The sequence below is a fragment of the Daldinia vernicosa genome (assembly GCF_022497035.1).
Source record: "Daldinia vernicosa strain CBS 139.73 unplaced genomic scaffold F5Y00scaffold_4, whole genome shotgun sequence".
Lineage (NCBI taxonomy): Eukaryota > Fungi > Ascomycota > Sordariomycetes > Xylariales > Hypoxylaceae > Daldinia > Daldinia vernicosa.
In genome coordinates, this window is record NW_025953920.1 from 140,048 (window position 1) to 156,424 (window position 16,377).

Below are 16,377 nucleotides of genomic sequence, written 5' to 3' on the forward strand. Positions count from 1 at the left end.
CGGAGCCGACTTAGAAATAACGGATAATAATGGGCGGACGACCTTACTTTGTGCAGTCACCCAAGGGAACTCGGCATTAACGAAGCTTCTATGTGATCGGGGCGCTGTCATTGACAGGAAAGACAAGAACGGACACACGGCCCTTCACTACGCTATCTCCCAAGGATCGGAGGAAGTCTCCAAAGTTTTGCTAGATGCTGGGGTAGATGTGAACCTCATCTCCAACGGTGAAACTCCCCTCTGTCGAGCAACGTCCAAGTCAAACGTGCCGCTCGTTAAGCTCCTTCTAGTATACGGCGCCGACGTTAATTTACCATCCCCGGGCTACTACGGCGCTCTGCCAATACACGTTGCTGTCATGGGAAGAGATGTGGCTATTTCCGAGGCTCTCCTAGGGGCAGGATCCCCGATTAATGCCTTGGACGACGAGCGCCGCACGCCGCTGAGGTGGGCGATGGAGGGCGGAAACAATGAGTTGGTACATTTTCTGATGAGCAAGGGGGCAGCAAAGTGACTTTTCTATAATTTTATAAGTGACACGCAAGTTGTATGTACCAGATCTTATAATTCGGGTCACACTTGATGATAGGCCAATCACGAGAGTCAGATGGTCCCGATTGGGAATGTCTAGTTTGAATGAACTATGACGTAAATCGCATTATTTACATACCATTCAGCTTGCCAGTACAAACTAGGTAGCTACTTGCTATTCGGTTATAAGATAACTATCTCCGTAATAATGTCCGCAATAATGCGAATGATATTTTACGTCGTGGTTGGATAAGCCGATGGTATGTATTATATTGGTATTATGGGACTTTTATAGCGATCTAGTAGCAATACGAATATATCCAATTCTTATGCTTACCTCTTACTACAAAGTCCATACCTCTTTCCTATATACTTATTAGCCTTATATTAACCTAGTAAGCTTTACCTTACCTTAGGTAGCTAATAGCAGCTTCAGCTACAGTTACCCCGCTCGTTCTTCAGCTTTGGTGGTGCGACATACGGGACCGGCGACGCAATCGAAAGCACGTCAACGTGATAACCTAGATCTATCATTTTTTTTCTTATCCCGTTACATATTGACTTCCCCGCTCTTTATCCCCTTACTCCGTCCGAATCGGCACTCCCTGGTCCAGCACTGTATGAGAACACGCTCCGTACAAAGATAGACTGCTTTTCTCCCGGGGCTATCATATAAAGTCGGCATAGACCGAATATAATATATATTATAACAGGTTGCGATTTATTCGAACTGTTTAGACTGTAACAGAAAAAGTTCAACATGCCTTTAATCGCCTCTGCACCACGAGACCGCATCATCCTGGGTCTGATGACCTTTGGACCCGATGAGAAAGCCGGGGCTCGAATTACCGACATTAATGAGTTCAACAAAGTACTCGATACCTTCCAGTCCCGTGGCTACAATGAAGTTGACACAGCACGAGTCTACATTGACGGCCAGCAGGAGGCCTTCACCCGTCAAACAAGGTGGAAGGAGCGCGGCCTAACGCTGGCCACCAAGTTCAAATATCCTTCTGAGGCCGGCGCTAATCAGGCTGCCAAGCTTGTCGAGAGTTTGGAGACGAGCCTCAAAGAGCTTGGGACTGATAGCGTAGATGTAAGTCTGAAGCCTGCCTTAGTTATAGTTAAGCCTTATAAGTTTTATAGGTTAACTATCATGTCTTACGCTCGTTCCTTTAAGCTGACACTAAGGGCTTTATAGATCATCTACCTCCACGCAGCCGATCGTGCGACACCCTTTGCCGAGACGCTTGAAGCAGTAGACAAGCTACACAAGGCGGGCAAATTCGTACGATTCGGCATTTCTAACTTTACAGCCGCGGAGGTGGCCGAGGTAGTTCTGACTTGCAAGTACAATAATTGGGTGCGGCCGACCATCTACCAGGGCATGTACAACGCTATCACGCGGGGTATCGAAGCGGAGCTGATTCCGACATGTCGGCGATACGGATTGGATATCGTAGTATACAACCCGATCGCTGGCGGCTTGTTCAGTGGTAAAATCAAGAGTGTAGACATCGACCCAGCCGATTTCAGCCGCTTCAGCACAAAGGCCAGCACGGGTGCCAACTATCGCTCCCGATACTTCAAGGAGAGCACGTTCAAGGCTCTGCAGACGATAGAGAAAGCGGTCGAGAAACACGCTGGATTAACGCTGATCGAGGTGGCGCTACGGTGGGTAGTACACCACAGCCAGCTCAAGATCAAGGGCGGCAACGACGGTATCCTGATCGGAGTCAGCTCTCACGACCAGCTCGTGAGCAACCTGGATAATCTGGAGAAGGGCCCGCTCCCGGAGGATGTGGTGGCAGCGCTGGATGAGGCATGGAGGATTGCAAAGGCGGACGCGCCCAACTACTGGCACAAGGACCTCGTGTACACGTACGATACACGAGAGGCGCTGTTCGGAGCCAATGCGAAGTAAGTGTAGGTATAAAAGAGAGGCGCGCCAAGTTGATTCTTATCTGCAATTGAATGCAGCTCTATAGAGGTACACGTAGCATAGGTAGTTCATGTGCCTGAATTCCGAAACTTGATAAGGTAGTGTTACCTCACGGGGGCACATGTGATTACATGCATAGAAGTGTATACTTGAATCATAAGATGTATTAGTTAGGTAGGTAGTTATATTCAATAACTACCTAATTGTGTTTATATATGTGTGTGTGTATGTGTCGTGTGACATTTAACGACTAGGACGTTGAAGTACTACAGTAATATTGTAAATTACGTAGTTTAGGTACTTGACTGTCTTGTATGTACCTATTGAATGTAAGTAACACGCAGCAAGGTAACACGACAGCTTGGCTCAGCCCTGCCGGGGATACCTAAATAGGTTAGGTAGATTAGGTATTGTATTGTATTGTACAATACGTAAGCTGGCTGGTGAGAATTAATGGTACTGGACATTACCGACGCCCCGGATAACGGCACCTAAAGTACCCGCGCCAATAAGGGTAAAGGGCCAAGATTGCCATAACGCGTCCATCATCATTCCCATTTGATGTGCATACATACACTACGGGATCTCCTGCAGCTGCTGCATAGCATAACCTATTGTACCTAACGTAAGGAATAGAATTAGTTACTTTGTTACCTTCTCGCTTATTACCAAGTAATCCTCTCTCTGTACTGTGCCGTAAGAGGTAACCTTCAATTTCTCACCTAATCATCCTTCCCGTTCTTTTTTTATATTTTGTATATTTTGTATTCTTTAATGTCTTCGAAACCGAACAACAACATTCGCTTGTCCAGCATACCGGCTCGCTTAAAACCGACGTCGCAATATTCGAAAGCCGAACCATCACCGCTATTATCCGCCAGTTCCGTCGGGTCCAGCGTTGAAGATTACATCGGAAGCGGCACCGACACCGTAGGAGGTAGAACCCCGGTCTTCGGTAGGCGATTGTCTTTCGTTCAGGAAGACGACGAGGCCTCGGATATCGCATATCTTCGTAGCCCGAATAGGTTCGACATAGACTATTCTGAATACTCGGACGACGGCGACGACGGTACCATGCCCGACAGCGCCAAACGACCAGCATTTCTCCGTCCGTCTGACGGTCGATCCGTCACACCGCTTCTAAAGAAATCAGTCGACGATGATCGCGGTAGGACGCGGTATAACAACTCGCGCCCGACATCGCCTCTCCCGATACCTGCTGTTTCTACACCAGCTTCCGACCGACCAACCTTTAGCCGCCGCTCCACCATGAGATCTCGTTCTCCCGATACCCAAGCGCGCATGGCAGCGCGTAAGAAGTACACATACGCGGCCATCTTCCTGGTCGTATCATTAATATCCTTCTGCGTACAGACGGAGCTAGGACGTTACGTGCAGCACGAGCTTGGTTGGGACAAGGCTTACTGCATGTTATACCTCACACACGGGTCGTGGGCGCTGCTATGGCCAGCCCAGCTACTTATCCTGCGCGTGCAGAAGTGGAACGTGCCGTGGCCAACTTTCTGGAGGAGGCACGCCTACTTGTTGCGCTCGACAGCGCATATGGTCGCGAATCAAGAGCTCGATATCCCCCGGCATGTCGTCCAGCGAAGTCCAATACCCTACATGTTGCGCACCACTGCCTTTGTTACCACTTCTTTAACGATTGCAGGCCTGAGTTGGTACGTCGCCGTCAGTATGACCACCCCTAGCGACTTAACCGCCATCTATAACTGCTCTGCATTCTTCGCCTACGCTTTCAGCGTGCCACTGCTCAAGGAGAAGTTGCGCCTCGACAAGTCGATTGCGGTGCTGATCGCCATTGTCGGCGTCATGGTTGTCGCTTATGGCGACTCTAAATCTGGCGCGGGAGTCGATAAAGAAGCAGGAACCGAGGCTGGCACGCGATTCCTCGGCAACATGATCATCGGCGCGGGGAGTGTGCTATATGGGCTGTACGAGGTGTTATATAAGCGGTACGCTTGCCCACCCGAGGGTACGTCGGCAACGCGGGGCATGATCTTCGCCAACGCGTTTGGAAGTTGTATTGGGGCCTTCACACTTTTCGTGCTATGGATTCCTTTGCCGATCCTCCATATTCTCGGCTGGGAAACCTTTGAGCTGCCTACCGGCGCAGCGGCATTCTATCTCTTCGTGTCGGTCATCATGAATGCGACATTCGCAGGCAGCTTCCTAGTGCTAATCTCGCTGACGAGCCCCGTGTTGAGTAGTGTCGCTGCGCTGCTGACCATCTTTATCGTGGCACTAGCCGACTGGATTATTACGGGAGAGGGCATGAGTCCGTCAGCTCTAAGCGGTGGTTGCCTGATTGTGGTAGCATTCGTAATGCTAAGCTGGAGCACTTGGCGCGAAATGACGGAAGACGCAGAGCGCAAGGCGGCTATGGATGTTGCTGGCCCGGTCGACTGGAGTAGCGAGGACAGCGATAAGGATGCTGACCGGTTGGATTAGGGTGAGAATTTCCCAGCTTACGCATACGACTGTGCGTTAGTTTTATTCGCAAGTTTATTCTTATTCTTATTCTTATTGATATTTAGTCTGGTTTTTTTTTTTTTCCCTTCTACCACCGTCTCATCTTTTCTCTGGTTCAGGTTCTACTGTGTTATAGCATATCTATCGGAATATAGGGTTGCATTGTCCCGGATGGACAAACTCATAGGTTGTATCCTGGAGAGAGGACCCAATCAGATTAGAGCGATGTTAGACACGAGGGCTTTGCAGCAGCTTTCCCATTATATGTCTATGAGGATCAGGAGATTACCTACCTACCTAGAACAATTCGGCCATTTTGGACGATGGAAGATGTGGACTTATCGGTATCATTACCGTTCTACATAAAGGATGCATGCTGTTTCGGCGTTGGGGGAGTTTCGGTCCCGGTCTTGATCTCGGTTGGTGTTTTAGGCTGGGCAAGGATGAATAGGTCATGTCCGGTTATATAGAGGTTGGTGGAATAACGCCTGCTTGCCTTACCTGGGTAAATATACAAGTCTCGCGCGCACGGTTAATGTATCTATCGCATCTATTGCATAGGGGCCCGGTGCACGGGCTCGGTTATGCGGATATATAGGCATCTATAGAATTTACAGAGGGCGGCTTAAAGGGCGCTCATACTATCAATTCACTGTTATCATTTTATTTATCGTCGAGAATGGTATACTTGACATTGCAAACCAACACTCCCAGGTTTTCATGTCAAGGGGTTTTTCTTTTTTTTTTTTTAAAAAAAATCATTCATTATATATATAAAAACAAAGCTGTATTCTTCGATTTTGTACAAGTGTAATAGTTCCCCATACCCTCGTGTTTATCAGTGATCCCCTACCGTTCTAAATATATCTTTGTTGTGACTAGGTGTATAAGTACATATGTATTAAACATTTAAAAGGCGCCATTCCAACGATGGGCTCCTATTTGTTATCCGAGATCGAGGTATGGCTATTGGTTTCCGCCGTGTACGATGGGCGGCTGAGTATTGTGCATATACAACCATAAGCTAGAGAATGGCAGGCGAGCGACACCATTAAAGGCGAATCGCCTTAGCGATCTCTGACTTGTGCCTCGTCAGTAGACTATACATATACTTATTTGTGTCTGAAGCCTGATTGTCTCTCGGTAGATGCATAGTGTAGATACTTAAGGATGAAGATCATAAGAGATGAAGGAAAATAATTTTACTGACAAAATGGGTTCCCCCGCGGAGATTGGTGGTCCAACATGACCATCAACTTCCCGGTCCGTGTTAGGGTAATTTCCCTCTTCGTCCTCCTTGACAAAAACGCCTGGCCGTTCTACCTTCCAGCCTTTAGCGCCACTGCGCTCGACAAATTGCACGGCCATATCCCAGGCTTCGTGGTCTGCCGCGTCGCCGCTCTCGAAAACTCGTAGCGACGCCCAGTTTCTTGGGTACACCGCGGGGTCGGCGTCGAATGTAAGCTCGCGCATCAGGGAGCTGTATGCCGTATTGCGCTCCATCCAGAGGTCCGCCGGATCTATGTGCTTCATTTCATCTTCCGCCTCTAAGATGCGATTTTCAGGCCCGGGAGTCAACTGCACAAAGAGACGGTCAAGTTTGGGTAGGTTCTGGAGTAGCATCTCAAAGTGAGATGATAGGGGGAATATGGCGATGTAATTGAAGTCAATGATAGTAGGCGGTATAAGCGGGGTGTCGTTAGGGTGTTCCTCGCATCCAAGGAGGGCCCCAAGCATGGACGGTGGTCGCCGTAAAAAGAACTCATATGTTCGATAAACCCTAGTAGACGAACCTTCATTCAGGAGAAGTGAAGTCCAAGGACGAACAGTAAAGAGTGGACATGGCGGTGGTCTTCTACAGCGGATCGAACACGAGGTGGTGGGGATACCTGCCGAAGCCACCTGGATTGTTGCCGTAGAAGGCTGGTGCTGTGACGAAGAGGGATGAATATCCGGATTAGATGATTCTGTATGCGTATTCAACTTGCCATGTGAATGCCTAGTAGTTCGAGCGAGAGAGAGAATATGATAAGGAATGCTAAATGACCAGGCGTCGTCTAAGAAGAGCATACGAGATAAGAAGGAAGCGAGAGTATTGGGAGGAGTAATGATGGTGAATCTTAGAGGGTCGATGACGGAGAATAGCTGGTCCCATAACCATTCCAGGTCGACAGAGCGTATCTCAGGAGTGATTTGCTTGGCACTAGCATCCCTATCTACGAAGTCGACAATCATAGTAAAAGTCGCTACGGCGCGGTCCAGCCGATTGTCTTCCAAGAAGCGTAGAAGTGGTATCGGGTTCAATGTGAAAGCGCTGAGGGAGGATATCTTGGGTCTCCATAAGATATGACGGAACAGGCTAGGGAGTACAAGAGACCTCCAGGTCTTGCAAATGAGGGATACTGTCTTGAGGGGTTGCGAATATAAAGACTTAGCATCCAGCATGTCGTCGCTCGGCTGGTCGCGAAGCCGCACTTGCGACGGAGCCGGGTCATCGAGGAAATCGAAGACATGTAAGAGTATCTCTGGTGGTATCCGGTCCATCTCGATTCAGAGAAGACAGAGATAGTAAGCTGAAGTCGCGCCGAGGCTGAGGCTGAATAACTCTTCTCGCTTGATGATGTCTTGGGTAGGTAGTTACGGATATAGTCGTCGGGATTCGGGGCCAAGTCAAGTCGGTGGGGGGGGGGGGCAGATAAGGGGGAGGGGTTATACTCGAGAGGGCAATTACTATGGATAACTACATGGCTACCTTAGGTATGTATATCTTATAGTTGAATTTTGGGGTGTTAGACTAAAGAAAGGAGTTCAACGACATTTCCACTGTTCCTTATTCCCGACCTATAGAAATAACCAATATGGTTCTGAGCACGACTACGATATGTCCTAGAGATAACTTGTTGACATCTTACTAGGTGGACTGAGCAGCTCGAATTAGATTTTGAAAAGATAGACTGCTGCTCTCTTAAGGCCTGATATAATTACCTCATATTACCAAACGGGATGATGACTATAAAAGATGCGTAATCCGCGTATAATTCTCGTAGTAGAGCGAGCAGACTTTAGATAAATGAAGTGTTATTTTAATACAAATTCTCGTTTCTTATGAAGGGCAGTGATTCGATTCTAACATAGTGTGGCCTTCCCGCACCCCAGGAGCCGACTAAGAAAAAGCAATATCCGAGTGTTTAAATAATAATCGGTAGAAAAGGTCATATCGGAAGTTCAAAGCGATCCTTGCATTCTACACTACCAACATACATATGCTAGGCCCTTTTTACCCTGGATCGAAGTAGATTATATATCGCTTTCAACTAACTATATCTTAATACTTGCTGATATAAGTGACTGGTAAGGTCATGATCACACGAGCTATCACGTTGTATTATTTACATAAAACACGCCGTGCGCTATAGCTGAGAAGCCTCGATGTTTACCCACCGGCGTACCTACTATGTAGTATGCTCGTGTGTACGGATCCGTACGTACGCGCAAAGTCAGCATTGACAAAGGCGGGGGAGTGCAGGGGTTATGTGATTGTTGAATATCACATCGTGGAGAAATCGGGGAAATTATGGATATCCAAGGACGGCAATGCGAAAATCGTATCAGAATAGGTACAATGGACCTGCCGTGGCTTCTTCTCCATCAGCCGAACGTCTTCAGTCCCACTAACCCGGATGTAGTAAATCAAGCCGCAATGTTGGCGCAATGTGGCTATTAAGACGCACGTTATGTAGATACTTTTTAGCATCAATGGGTCCTTGACCTTATACCCCTCAGAAGAGACCCGAGACCCCCCCTTCTTATGTAGTCTTGACTAAGATCTTGTCACGATACCCCTTATTCACAGGGATTGAAATACCCCCCCGCTCAAACTTGGCAATGGGAAGGCAGTATAGATAAACGGGATGACGTCTAGCTTCTTCCCTTGGTTGTTCCTCCTTCCCACTGTTCCTGGTATCCTTGTAAACTCTTCGACGTAGGCAGCAGGTTAAAAGGAAAGTTACTCTCATCTTCCACCCTCCAACAACCACATAGCATCTAGCGAGACGTTGAACAATCACCTCGACCTCAACCTCAACCTCAACCTTGACCATTGTCCATTATGCCGGCTAACAAGCAGCGACCGCCGTTTCGCGCAGAGCATCTGGGCTCGCTGCTCCGCCCGCAGGAGCTTACCGAGAAGCGTCTTAAGCTTGCCGACGTAAAGGCCATCGATGTTGCTAAGGATGGGGAGTTGCACGCTATCGAGGACAATGCCATTAATGAGATTGTCAAACTGCAGCTAGACCTCGGGTTCCATGCTATCAACGATGGCGAGTATCGGCGACATCAATTCTGGGGAACCTTCTTCCCTAACCTTGACGGATTCGAGGAGATCATGGAACCGGAGTGGGATATGTTCCGACTGTATGTCCCGGACACCGCCGCGTTTAGTGAGTCTCCCTGGCGTAGCTGAAGCCGAGGATGATGTTTTTATAATTATTGGACGTGCAAGCTAACCCCTTACGTCGTTTAGCTGAGAAGGGCCATAAGCCCGGCGAAACAATTGTTTGCGTTGGCAAAATTAAGCATGTCGGAAGTGCATACCTGTCCGACTGGAATTATCTTAAGAAATTAGTTCCCGCCGATAGGGTCAAGGATTTGAAGATAACCCTCGCCGCCCCCGAATGGTAAGCCTTTCTATCCAACATCCGTGACATGCCATTACCTAGGTTAACTCCTTGTAGGTATCATCTACGATATAAGAAGGGTAAAGCGTATCCGAAGGAAGTGTACGCGAACGATGAGGAGTACTTTGCCGATATTGCCAAAGCCTACCAAACTGTAAGTTAATTCTCCGAGTTCCTCACCTTGACGCGCCCTTATTATATCTACATGAGCCGATGTTGATCCTGGATACTATAGGAGTTGCAGCTTCTATATGATAACGGCTGCCGAAACGTGACTATTGACGACCCAAATTTGGCTTGTGAGTGAGACCCCTAATACTTATTAAACCGACGAGGAAGTATTGACAGGAGCTGGAATTGCAGACTTTTGCGACGAGAAGATGCTGGCTGGCTTCAAGGCGGATGGGGAGGATTCTGATGCTCTCCTCGACTCGTATATCAAATTATACAATGACTGCGTATCGTCTCGCCCGGCTGACATGCACCTGGGCATCCACCTCTGTAGGGGTAATTTCGCGTACAGTAAACACTTCTCGGAGGGAGGATACGACCGAATTGCAACGAAGCTCTTTAACAACATCGACGCCGACACGTATTTCTTAGAATACGACACGGAGCGAGCAGGTAATTTTGAGCCTTTGAAGGAGCTGCCACCGCATAAAAATGTCGTGCTAGGCGTCATCACTAGTAAATTCCCCGAGCTCGAGGACATTGACGAGACACGTAATAGGGTGTTTCAAGCAGCTGATATCATCGCGAGTGGTGCTGGTCAGACGCGCGAGGAAGCGCTTAAGAGAATTGGCGTCAGTCCGCAATGCGGATTCGCTAGCCACCACCTCGGCAACGCTGTGACGCGAGACGACATGATTGCAAAGCTAAAGCTAGTCAGAAAGCTCGCCGATACGATCTGGCCGGGTGAGCCGTAGAGAGAAATGGTATATATATTATATATACCTATATATGGTGACGATGCTTGAGCGGAGTCAAAATTATGTATTCAACATGCAGATTAAAAGCTGGAAGAAGAAATCTGACAGCAAGCAGCTGAGAACTAGAACAAACGTCAAAAAATCCCGACATCGGGTTTCTCATACCAAATCTGACTTAACCCTAACAGGTGTGATTAATTGTATAGGTACCTACATGCAATGTGCCACGAAGCATGAATGCTGTAATGAAATATGATAGACTGGCGTCTTTATACTTCGGAAGAAACCCAATATGAATGGAACACGCCCCACGGCGAGGTGATACGAATTTAGTGAGTCCGAGACGATAGGTAGAAAATTGTGTGAAACTTGAAGTTGTGGGCTTGGCTTGTCTTAATTCTACAGGTAATTCTACGGGATTATCAACCCAGACGCCTCTATTCGTCAGATTTGATATGTTAGTCCCCGTCCTTGGCAAACGGGGCTGAGCCGGTCTTCAGGGGCAGCAGGGGTTCACCTTGCTGGAAGTGAAGTGAGAAAGGGCCAGCGAATTGTGCGTCGAATCATCGAATGCGCCGGAATGCCCACTGCCCACTGCCCACTAAAAAACATCATTAACTAAATGGAATTCTGAAGTTTGTCGGCTTAGCTTACCGCCTTGAGACTTCCATAGTTGCTTTTGCCAAAATACACCTTAATCCTTTTGCACGCTATTCATCGCTATGCCGGAAAAAAAGACAGAAGTACCTCCTAATGAATCTATCACTTTTAGCTCCGGGGTTCACGATGGACCTCCCGACTTGAGACTTCTCCATTACAATGACGTCTATCACGTCGACCAATCCAGTAGCGAACCGGTAGGAGGTGCCGCTCGGTTCATGTCACTCATAAAACATTATGAGGAGAATGAGAAATTCAAGGAACAGCCAGAGTTGGTAACACTGTTCTCCGGTGACGCCTTCAATCCGAGCTTAGAGAGTTCCGTTACGAAAGGTATGCCTTACATACGATGAGCTTACAAAGCTTACAAAACAAAGCTTACGGAGCTCGAGTGAATGTGAACGCATATCTCGTGTCTCATAATGAACTCTCCTCCCTCGAAAATGAGTTTAGTTGCTATGTACTTTGAAGATCATAGGCTGATGTATGAAATTCGGCAGGTGATCACATGGTGCCTTTATTGAACAACATAGGGACAAATGCTGCAGCAATAGGAGTATGTATCAAAGCTAATACTTCCTCGTATACCATCAGCTGCTTATGTGACGAGTAGAATCACGACCTTGACTTTGGAGTCACTCAATTCAAGTACCTTTCCTCCAAGTGCAAGTTTCCATGGCTCATCGCAAACGTATTGGATCCCGCGCTAGGAGACTCGGTTCCTATCGGAAATTGCAAAAAGACTCATATGATCACCTCCTCTAACGGCATCAAGATTGGGTTGATTGGACTGGGCGAACGCGAATGGTTGGCTACGATTAACAGTCTACCTCCTAACCTCATCTACAAATCCGCCACCGAAACCGCAAAGGAGCTTGTTCCACAACTGCGAGCCGAGGGGGCCGACATCGTCATCGCTATAACGCACATGCGAGAGCCGAATGATAACAAGCTGGCTGAGCAGACCGATGGAATCATTGACATTATTCTTGGGGGCCATGACCACTACTATAATCATAGCCTCATAAAGGGAACGCATGTCTTACGTTCAGGAACCGATTTCAAGCAGCTGAGCTATATTGAAGCTAGGCGACGGACCGACGACTCAGGTAGATGGGACTTCGATATTATACGGCGAGACATTACATCTGCGATCCCCGAGCATCAGCCGACTGTTGAGCTGGTCGAAAAGCTGACTGCAAGTCTCAAAGCGACACTTCAGAAGCCTGTCGGCTACACTGCTGCACCCCTTGATGCTAGATTCCGGACGGTGAGGCTAAGGGAGAGCAACATAGCTAATTGGGTGTGCGACATTATGCGCCATTACTACTCGGGCGACTGTAGCATTATCGCGTCAGGGACTGTCCGTGGCGACCAAGTCTATCCTCCAGGACCGTTACTACTGAAAGATATTGTACGCAACCCCTAAGACTCGCGCATCACCCAATTCCATCTATATGTTCGGGAAACAGCTAACGCATGCCGCAATAGATGAATTGTTTCCCATTCGAGGATCCTGTCGTGGTGATCAAGGTTACAGGCCAAGCTATTTGGGACGCTTTGGAGAACGGTTTATCACAATACCCGGCTCTCGAGGGTCGTTTCCCGCAGGTCTCTAACATTACTTTCCAATTCGATGGCCAAAAACCCACAGGGTCACGCATAGTGACAGCGACGATCGGCGGGGAGCCGATAGACATGGCCAGGAAGTATGTACTGGTGACCCGAGGCTACATGGCTCGCGGTAAGGATGGCTACGATAGCCTCTTGATAGAGGAGGAGGGGGGTAAAGCTGAGGAGATTGTCTCTGAAGAGAACGGAATATTAATCTCGATGATGCTACGACAGTATTTCATGTCGCTCCGTGTGATGGGACAATGGAAATATTGGGGAAAGAACAGTATGCTACCTATATCCATTAATGACCTCGTCATCTCTGCCCCGTAAAAGAGGTATCTATTCAATCTGGGAGGTTGTATAAACTAACACGTTCCCTAGTCGGTCGATATTGGGAAAATGTCACGAGCAAGGTCAACGCAAACGTCAACGCAAGCCACACCCGGCACTTCCCAACTGCAACCTCTCCTCCTGTTAGTCCAACAGAGAGAAAAGATGTCTCCGGTTGGGATAACTGGACAGCGGAGAAGATTCGAGAGCGGAAGACGTGTCAGCTTCCAGTCGACTCCGAGTCCGACGAAGACAACGACGGCGCGAATAGAGGATACATCGGCGATATCGAGACGATCGATAAGGAGATGCAGATCATGCGCCGGGTGTTCGCCAAATGGGCGCGGATTGCCAAGGTTGAGAGTCGTGTGGGCGAGGAACTTAGGGAAGGGGAATTCGAGGTCGATTGGACCAGAGCGATTGCGCCGCGCGTCGAGGGGCGTATCATCTGCGTCGGGGGCGAGCATGAATTAGGGAGTTAGTTAGCAATCCTTTTTGGTTTGAAGGAGTGGAACGGGGTGGTGGTGCAATGACATGACTTGATGGCTATGATCGTAACGATGTGATGATATTCGGAGAAAAAAAGGTAAAATAAAATATAGATTTATAGGGGGGACTCATTTTAACGCTCGATAAAAAAAACTGCACGGCTGTGATTTAACTACTAACTACTAGGTAAACCGGGTTTCTGACTTTATTCTCGAATTTCCCCTAATGTACTACGGCACGGCACGGCACGGTCTCTTCATAACCCCCTATTTTAGGTGTAAGGCGGGAAAGTTAGAACACCGCGACAATGATTTGGTACAAGACGGCCGTGGATTAGCTTTTGACTCCAACGGTGTTTAGTCTAAATATCAAGACGTATGTAATCAACCTAAGCCTTGGACATAGTTTAATAACTCTTTAACCCTCGTCGTCGTTTAGTAATGAGGGGTATTTACTTCAGGAATGCGGTTTCGTGTAGCGCTAGTTAACGAGTATTGATTTTACGATTACGGACTCATGTGGAAGCTGGTGGACTACGTTAGGTACTTACTTAGATGTCTTCCTCTCGGCTGGTGTTCTCCATGATTGCTGACGCGTCGTCATCTATAAACTCAAAGTCTAGTGTATCTTGGCTGATAGCAATATAGGGATATTTGTGCCTACATTTTATAATCAGCATCGCCTTAGTGGTATCTATATTTGATATGAGGTAACTATCGGTGCTTTGATAGACGTTTGATTTCGTTTCATTATTGTGAATACGCCCCATAAGCCAAAAATGGGGATTGCGAGGGCGATCAGTTGGTATCCTGTATGGAGGAAAATCGCAATCTCTCTAGCCGGGGCTAAGATTGACTATTAAATATAGATAATCAGGGATAGGAGATTCGTATAGCAGTGAATCTCAGCATAATTCCGCGTTGCAATATGAGCGATGTTATTGCTTGCACTTGGGATAAGAAGATGTTCGATCTTGGTATGATACAAAATGCTCAGGATAAATTCATTATAGAGAAGTAATATACAGAGCGTCGCATTTTAACAGGAACGCTCATGCACTCCAGTTGCGTCAATCATATACAAGTATAAAGAGTCATTTCAAATCCATCCCCTCATCAAACCACCCGTCCGTGACATACACTGCATTTGAGTGCGCTCTTATATGTGTGTGTACGCCCTAGCACCAGACTAGAGAGGTAGCACTCGCCATTTACAGGCTCTTCTGGGCGAAACCCAGTCTTGGGCTTCCCGAGGAACTGTCGAAGACGACGAAGGCTGCCTTCAAGGCAACGTCGCCGAAGATGGAGAAGCCGATGCCCTCGTCGGACTGGATACCTCCGAAGCAGGTGGAGTCGTCGACAGGGGCATAGTTGATGTACTGGCCGGGGATGGTGAACTTGGCATCCTCGACACCGAAGACGAAGTCAGGCAGGCTGGCGGTGCAGGGAAATACGTAGCCGCCCTGTTGCGAGTCCAGCTTCGCACCTGATACCTGGCGGTAGTACGCAGTCACGATGGTGTCGGGCAGCAGCGCAAGAGTAGTGCCGGTGTCGGCGATACCTGCGAACGGGCTCGACTTGAAGCTGGTGTTACCGACGCCATATCCGGAGCTAGTAAAAGACCAGAATCCTTGGCTGCTATCGACGTCTGTGTAGGTGATGTCACCAGTGTACTTGGACTTGTCAACGACGCCAAAGTCGTAAGTACCGGCTAATTATGAGGTAGTTAGGTCAGCAGCTTGGTTTGGAATACGAGTTTTAAAATCGCGAGTTAGCTTACCCTCGTGGTACTTGAGATCAGCGGTCCAAGCCGCGGTATCCAGGCTGGATGCGACGTTATCAAAGAAAGTCTTCTGCGGGGTGGGCGTCACCGTGTTGATGCTGCTGAAGGCGAGACCCAGCAGGCCGTCGTTGTTGCTGTCGCTCGTAAACTGGTCGGAGACCTTCTTCGCAGCTTCGACAGCCTGGTTCTCGAATGTAACACCACCGACGGTAACGACGTCGGTGTAGACGTCACCGCTTGAAGAGCTTCCGTCACCATATGAGATATCCCAGCTGGCGCCGCTGAGCTTCTTAGCGGTGCTGCTCGAGTCTGGGTTGTACGGAGTCTGGCCGTTGATGCTGCTTTGGGGTTGTTCGGTGCTGAATACCCAGAGATCCGATGAGCCGGAATCAAAGTCCAGGTTAAGCTGCTGAGGAGGGGTTCCGATCGAGACGGGAGTTAGGTACTGGATATCGTACTGCTCCGGAGTAGCCTTGGCACTTCCGCTATCACGTCGGAAGACCTTGAAGTCGGCCATAATCCTAGCCAAGCCGTCCGGAAGCTTGACACCATACTTGAGGTATGCTCTAGCTAACTGCGCCGGGCCGTGGGGCTTGAAGCCAGGGTTCTTAACTTGAGGGACGGAGAAAGTCCCAATCTTAGGTGGACGCGGCGCGGGGGACGCCGTCGCAATGCCGGCGACCGCAGCCGCGAGGGCGATAGTGCCAACTGAGCCAACCATATTGAATAGATGTCTTAGGAGCGTTTTGATCGGGGTAGAATATACACAATGCTAAAGAATGATGTAAAAAAGAGTGAATTGAGATAGTGAAAGACTGAGTATATATGTATGATATATATATTCGAAAGGGAGAAGCTGTTACTATAGCTAGAAACCTCCTTGCAGCCCGAGGATGGTGAGCAAACGAATATTTCAAACAGGCTGAGC

General features: G+C 48.3%; 6 protein-coding genes across 6 annotated transcripts; 4 read left to right on the forward strand and 2 right to left on the reverse strand.

Moving 5' to 3' along the window:
* The first annotated feature begins 602 nt into the window (after window positions 1-602).
* Window positions 603-2,741, forward strand: F5Y00DRAFT_225327 (aflatoxin B1 aldehyde reductase member 2). The gene is made up of 2 exons (XM_048006151.1): window positions 603-1,627; window positions 1,733-2,741. Exons 1-2 carry the CDS (start codon window positions 1,292-1,294, stop codon window positions 2,453-2,455), a joined length of 1,059 nt encoding a protein of 352 aa, XP_047868996.1. The 5' UTR covers window positions 603-1,291; the 3' UTR covers window positions 2,456-2,741.
* A 236-nt stretch (window positions 2,742-2,977) lies between these two features.
* On the forward strand, window positions 2,978-5,632 carry F5Y00DRAFT_225330 (uncharacterized protein). Its single transcript, XM_048006152.1, has one exon. The coding sequence runs from the start codon at window positions 3,248-3,250 to the stop codon at window positions 4,943-4,945; it is 1,698 nt and encodes a 565-aa protein (XP_047868997.1). The 5' UTR covers window positions 2,978-3,247; the 3' UTR covers window positions 4,946-5,632.
* Window positions 5,633-5,751: 119 nt separating this feature from the next.
* F5Y00DRAFT_225331 (uncharacterized protein) lies at window positions 5,752-7,609 on the reverse strand. Its single transcript, XM_048006153.1, has 2 exons — window positions 6,177-7,609; window positions 5,752-6,043 (listed from the first exon to the last, which is right to left on the reverse strand). The coding sequence occupies exons 1-2, from the start codon at window positions 7,508-7,510 to the stop codon at window positions 6,034-6,036; spliced, it is 1,344 nt and encodes a 447-aa protein (XP_047868998.1). The 5' UTR covers window positions 7,511-7,609; the 3' UTR covers window positions 5,752-6,033.
* Window positions 7,610-8,897: 1,288 nt separating this feature from the next.
* On the forward strand, window positions 8,898-10,660 carry F5Y00DRAFT_131410 (UROD/MetE-like protein). Its single transcript, XM_048004217.1, has 5 exons — window positions 8,898-9,405; window positions 9,489-9,642; window positions 9,700-9,796; window positions 9,878-9,941; window positions 10,006-10,660. Exons 1-5 carry the CDS (start codon window positions 9,075-9,077, stop codon window positions 10,566-10,568), a joined length of 1,209 nt encoding a protein of 402 aa, XP_047868999.1. The 5' UTR covers window positions 8,898-9,074; the 3' UTR covers window positions 10,569-10,660.
* Window positions 10,661-11,153: 493 nt separating this feature from the next.
* F5Y00DRAFT_225351 (Metallo-dependent phosphatase) lies at window positions 11,154-13,820 on the forward strand. Its single transcript, XM_048006154.1, has 5 exons — window positions 11,154-11,564; window positions 11,732-11,787; window positions 11,845-12,645; window positions 12,723-13,131; window positions 13,230-13,820. Exons 1-5 carry the CDS (start codon window positions 11,294-11,296, stop codon window positions 13,658-13,660), a joined length of 1,968 nt encoding a protein of 655 aa, XP_047869000.1. The 5' UTR covers window positions 11,154-11,293; the 3' UTR covers window positions 13,661-13,820.
* Window positions 13,821-14,877: 1,057 nt separating this feature from the next.
* F5Y00DRAFT_250837 (endothiapepsin) lies at window positions 14,878-16,170 on the reverse strand (the record flags this gene model as incomplete). The annotated part of the gene is made up of 2 exons (XM_048009777.1): window positions 14,878-15,377; window positions 15,447-16,170. 2 exons carry the CDS (start codon window positions 16,168-16,170, stop codon window positions 14,878-14,880), a joined length of 1,224 nt encoding a protein of 407 aa, XP_047869001.1.
* Window positions 16,171-16,377: the final 207 nt, after the last annotated feature.

Bases quoted from the DNA above. Each gene is read 5' to 3' on its own strand.
- F5Y00DRAFT_225327 (XM_048006151.1), top strand. From the start codon at position 1,292: ATGCCTTTAATCGCCTCTGCACCACGAGACCGCATCATCCTGGGTCTG. The intron at 1,628-1,732 runs GTAAGTCTGAAG...AGGGCTTTATAG, and splicing joins TTGGGACTGATAGCGTAGAT to ATCATCTACCTCCACGCAGC.
- F5Y00DRAFT_225330 (XM_048006152.1), top strand. From the start codon at position 3,248: ATGTCTTCGAAACCGAACAACAACATTCGCTTGTCCAGCATACCGGCT.
- F5Y00DRAFT_225331 (XM_048006153.1), bottom strand. From the start codon at position 7,510: ATGGACCGGATACCACCAGAGATACTCTTACATGTCTTCGATTTCCTC.
- F5Y00DRAFT_131410 (XM_048004217.1), top strand. From the start codon at position 9,075: ATGCCGGCTAACAAGCAGCGACCGCCGTTTCGCGCAGAGCATCTGGGC. The intron at 9,406-9,488 runs GTGAGTCTCCCT...TACGTCGTTTAG, and splicing joins CCCGGACACCGCCGCGTTTA to CTGAGAAGGGCCATAAGCCC. The intron at 9,942-10,005 runs GTGAGTGAGACC...CTGGAATTGCAG, and splicing joins TGACGACCCAAATTTGGCTT to ACTTTTGCGACGAGAAGATG.
- F5Y00DRAFT_225351 (XM_048006154.1), top strand. From the start codon at position 11,294: ATGCCGGAAAAAAAGACAGAAGTACCTCCTAATGAATCTATCACTTTT. The intron at 11,565-11,731 runs GTATGCCTTACA...GAAATTCGGCAG, and splicing joins AGAGAGTTCCGTTACGAAAG to GTGATCACATGGTGCCTTTA. The intron at 12,646-12,722 runs GTACGCAACCCC...ATGCCGCAATAG, and splicing joins CGTTACTACTGAAAGATATT to ATGAATTGTTTCCCATTCGA.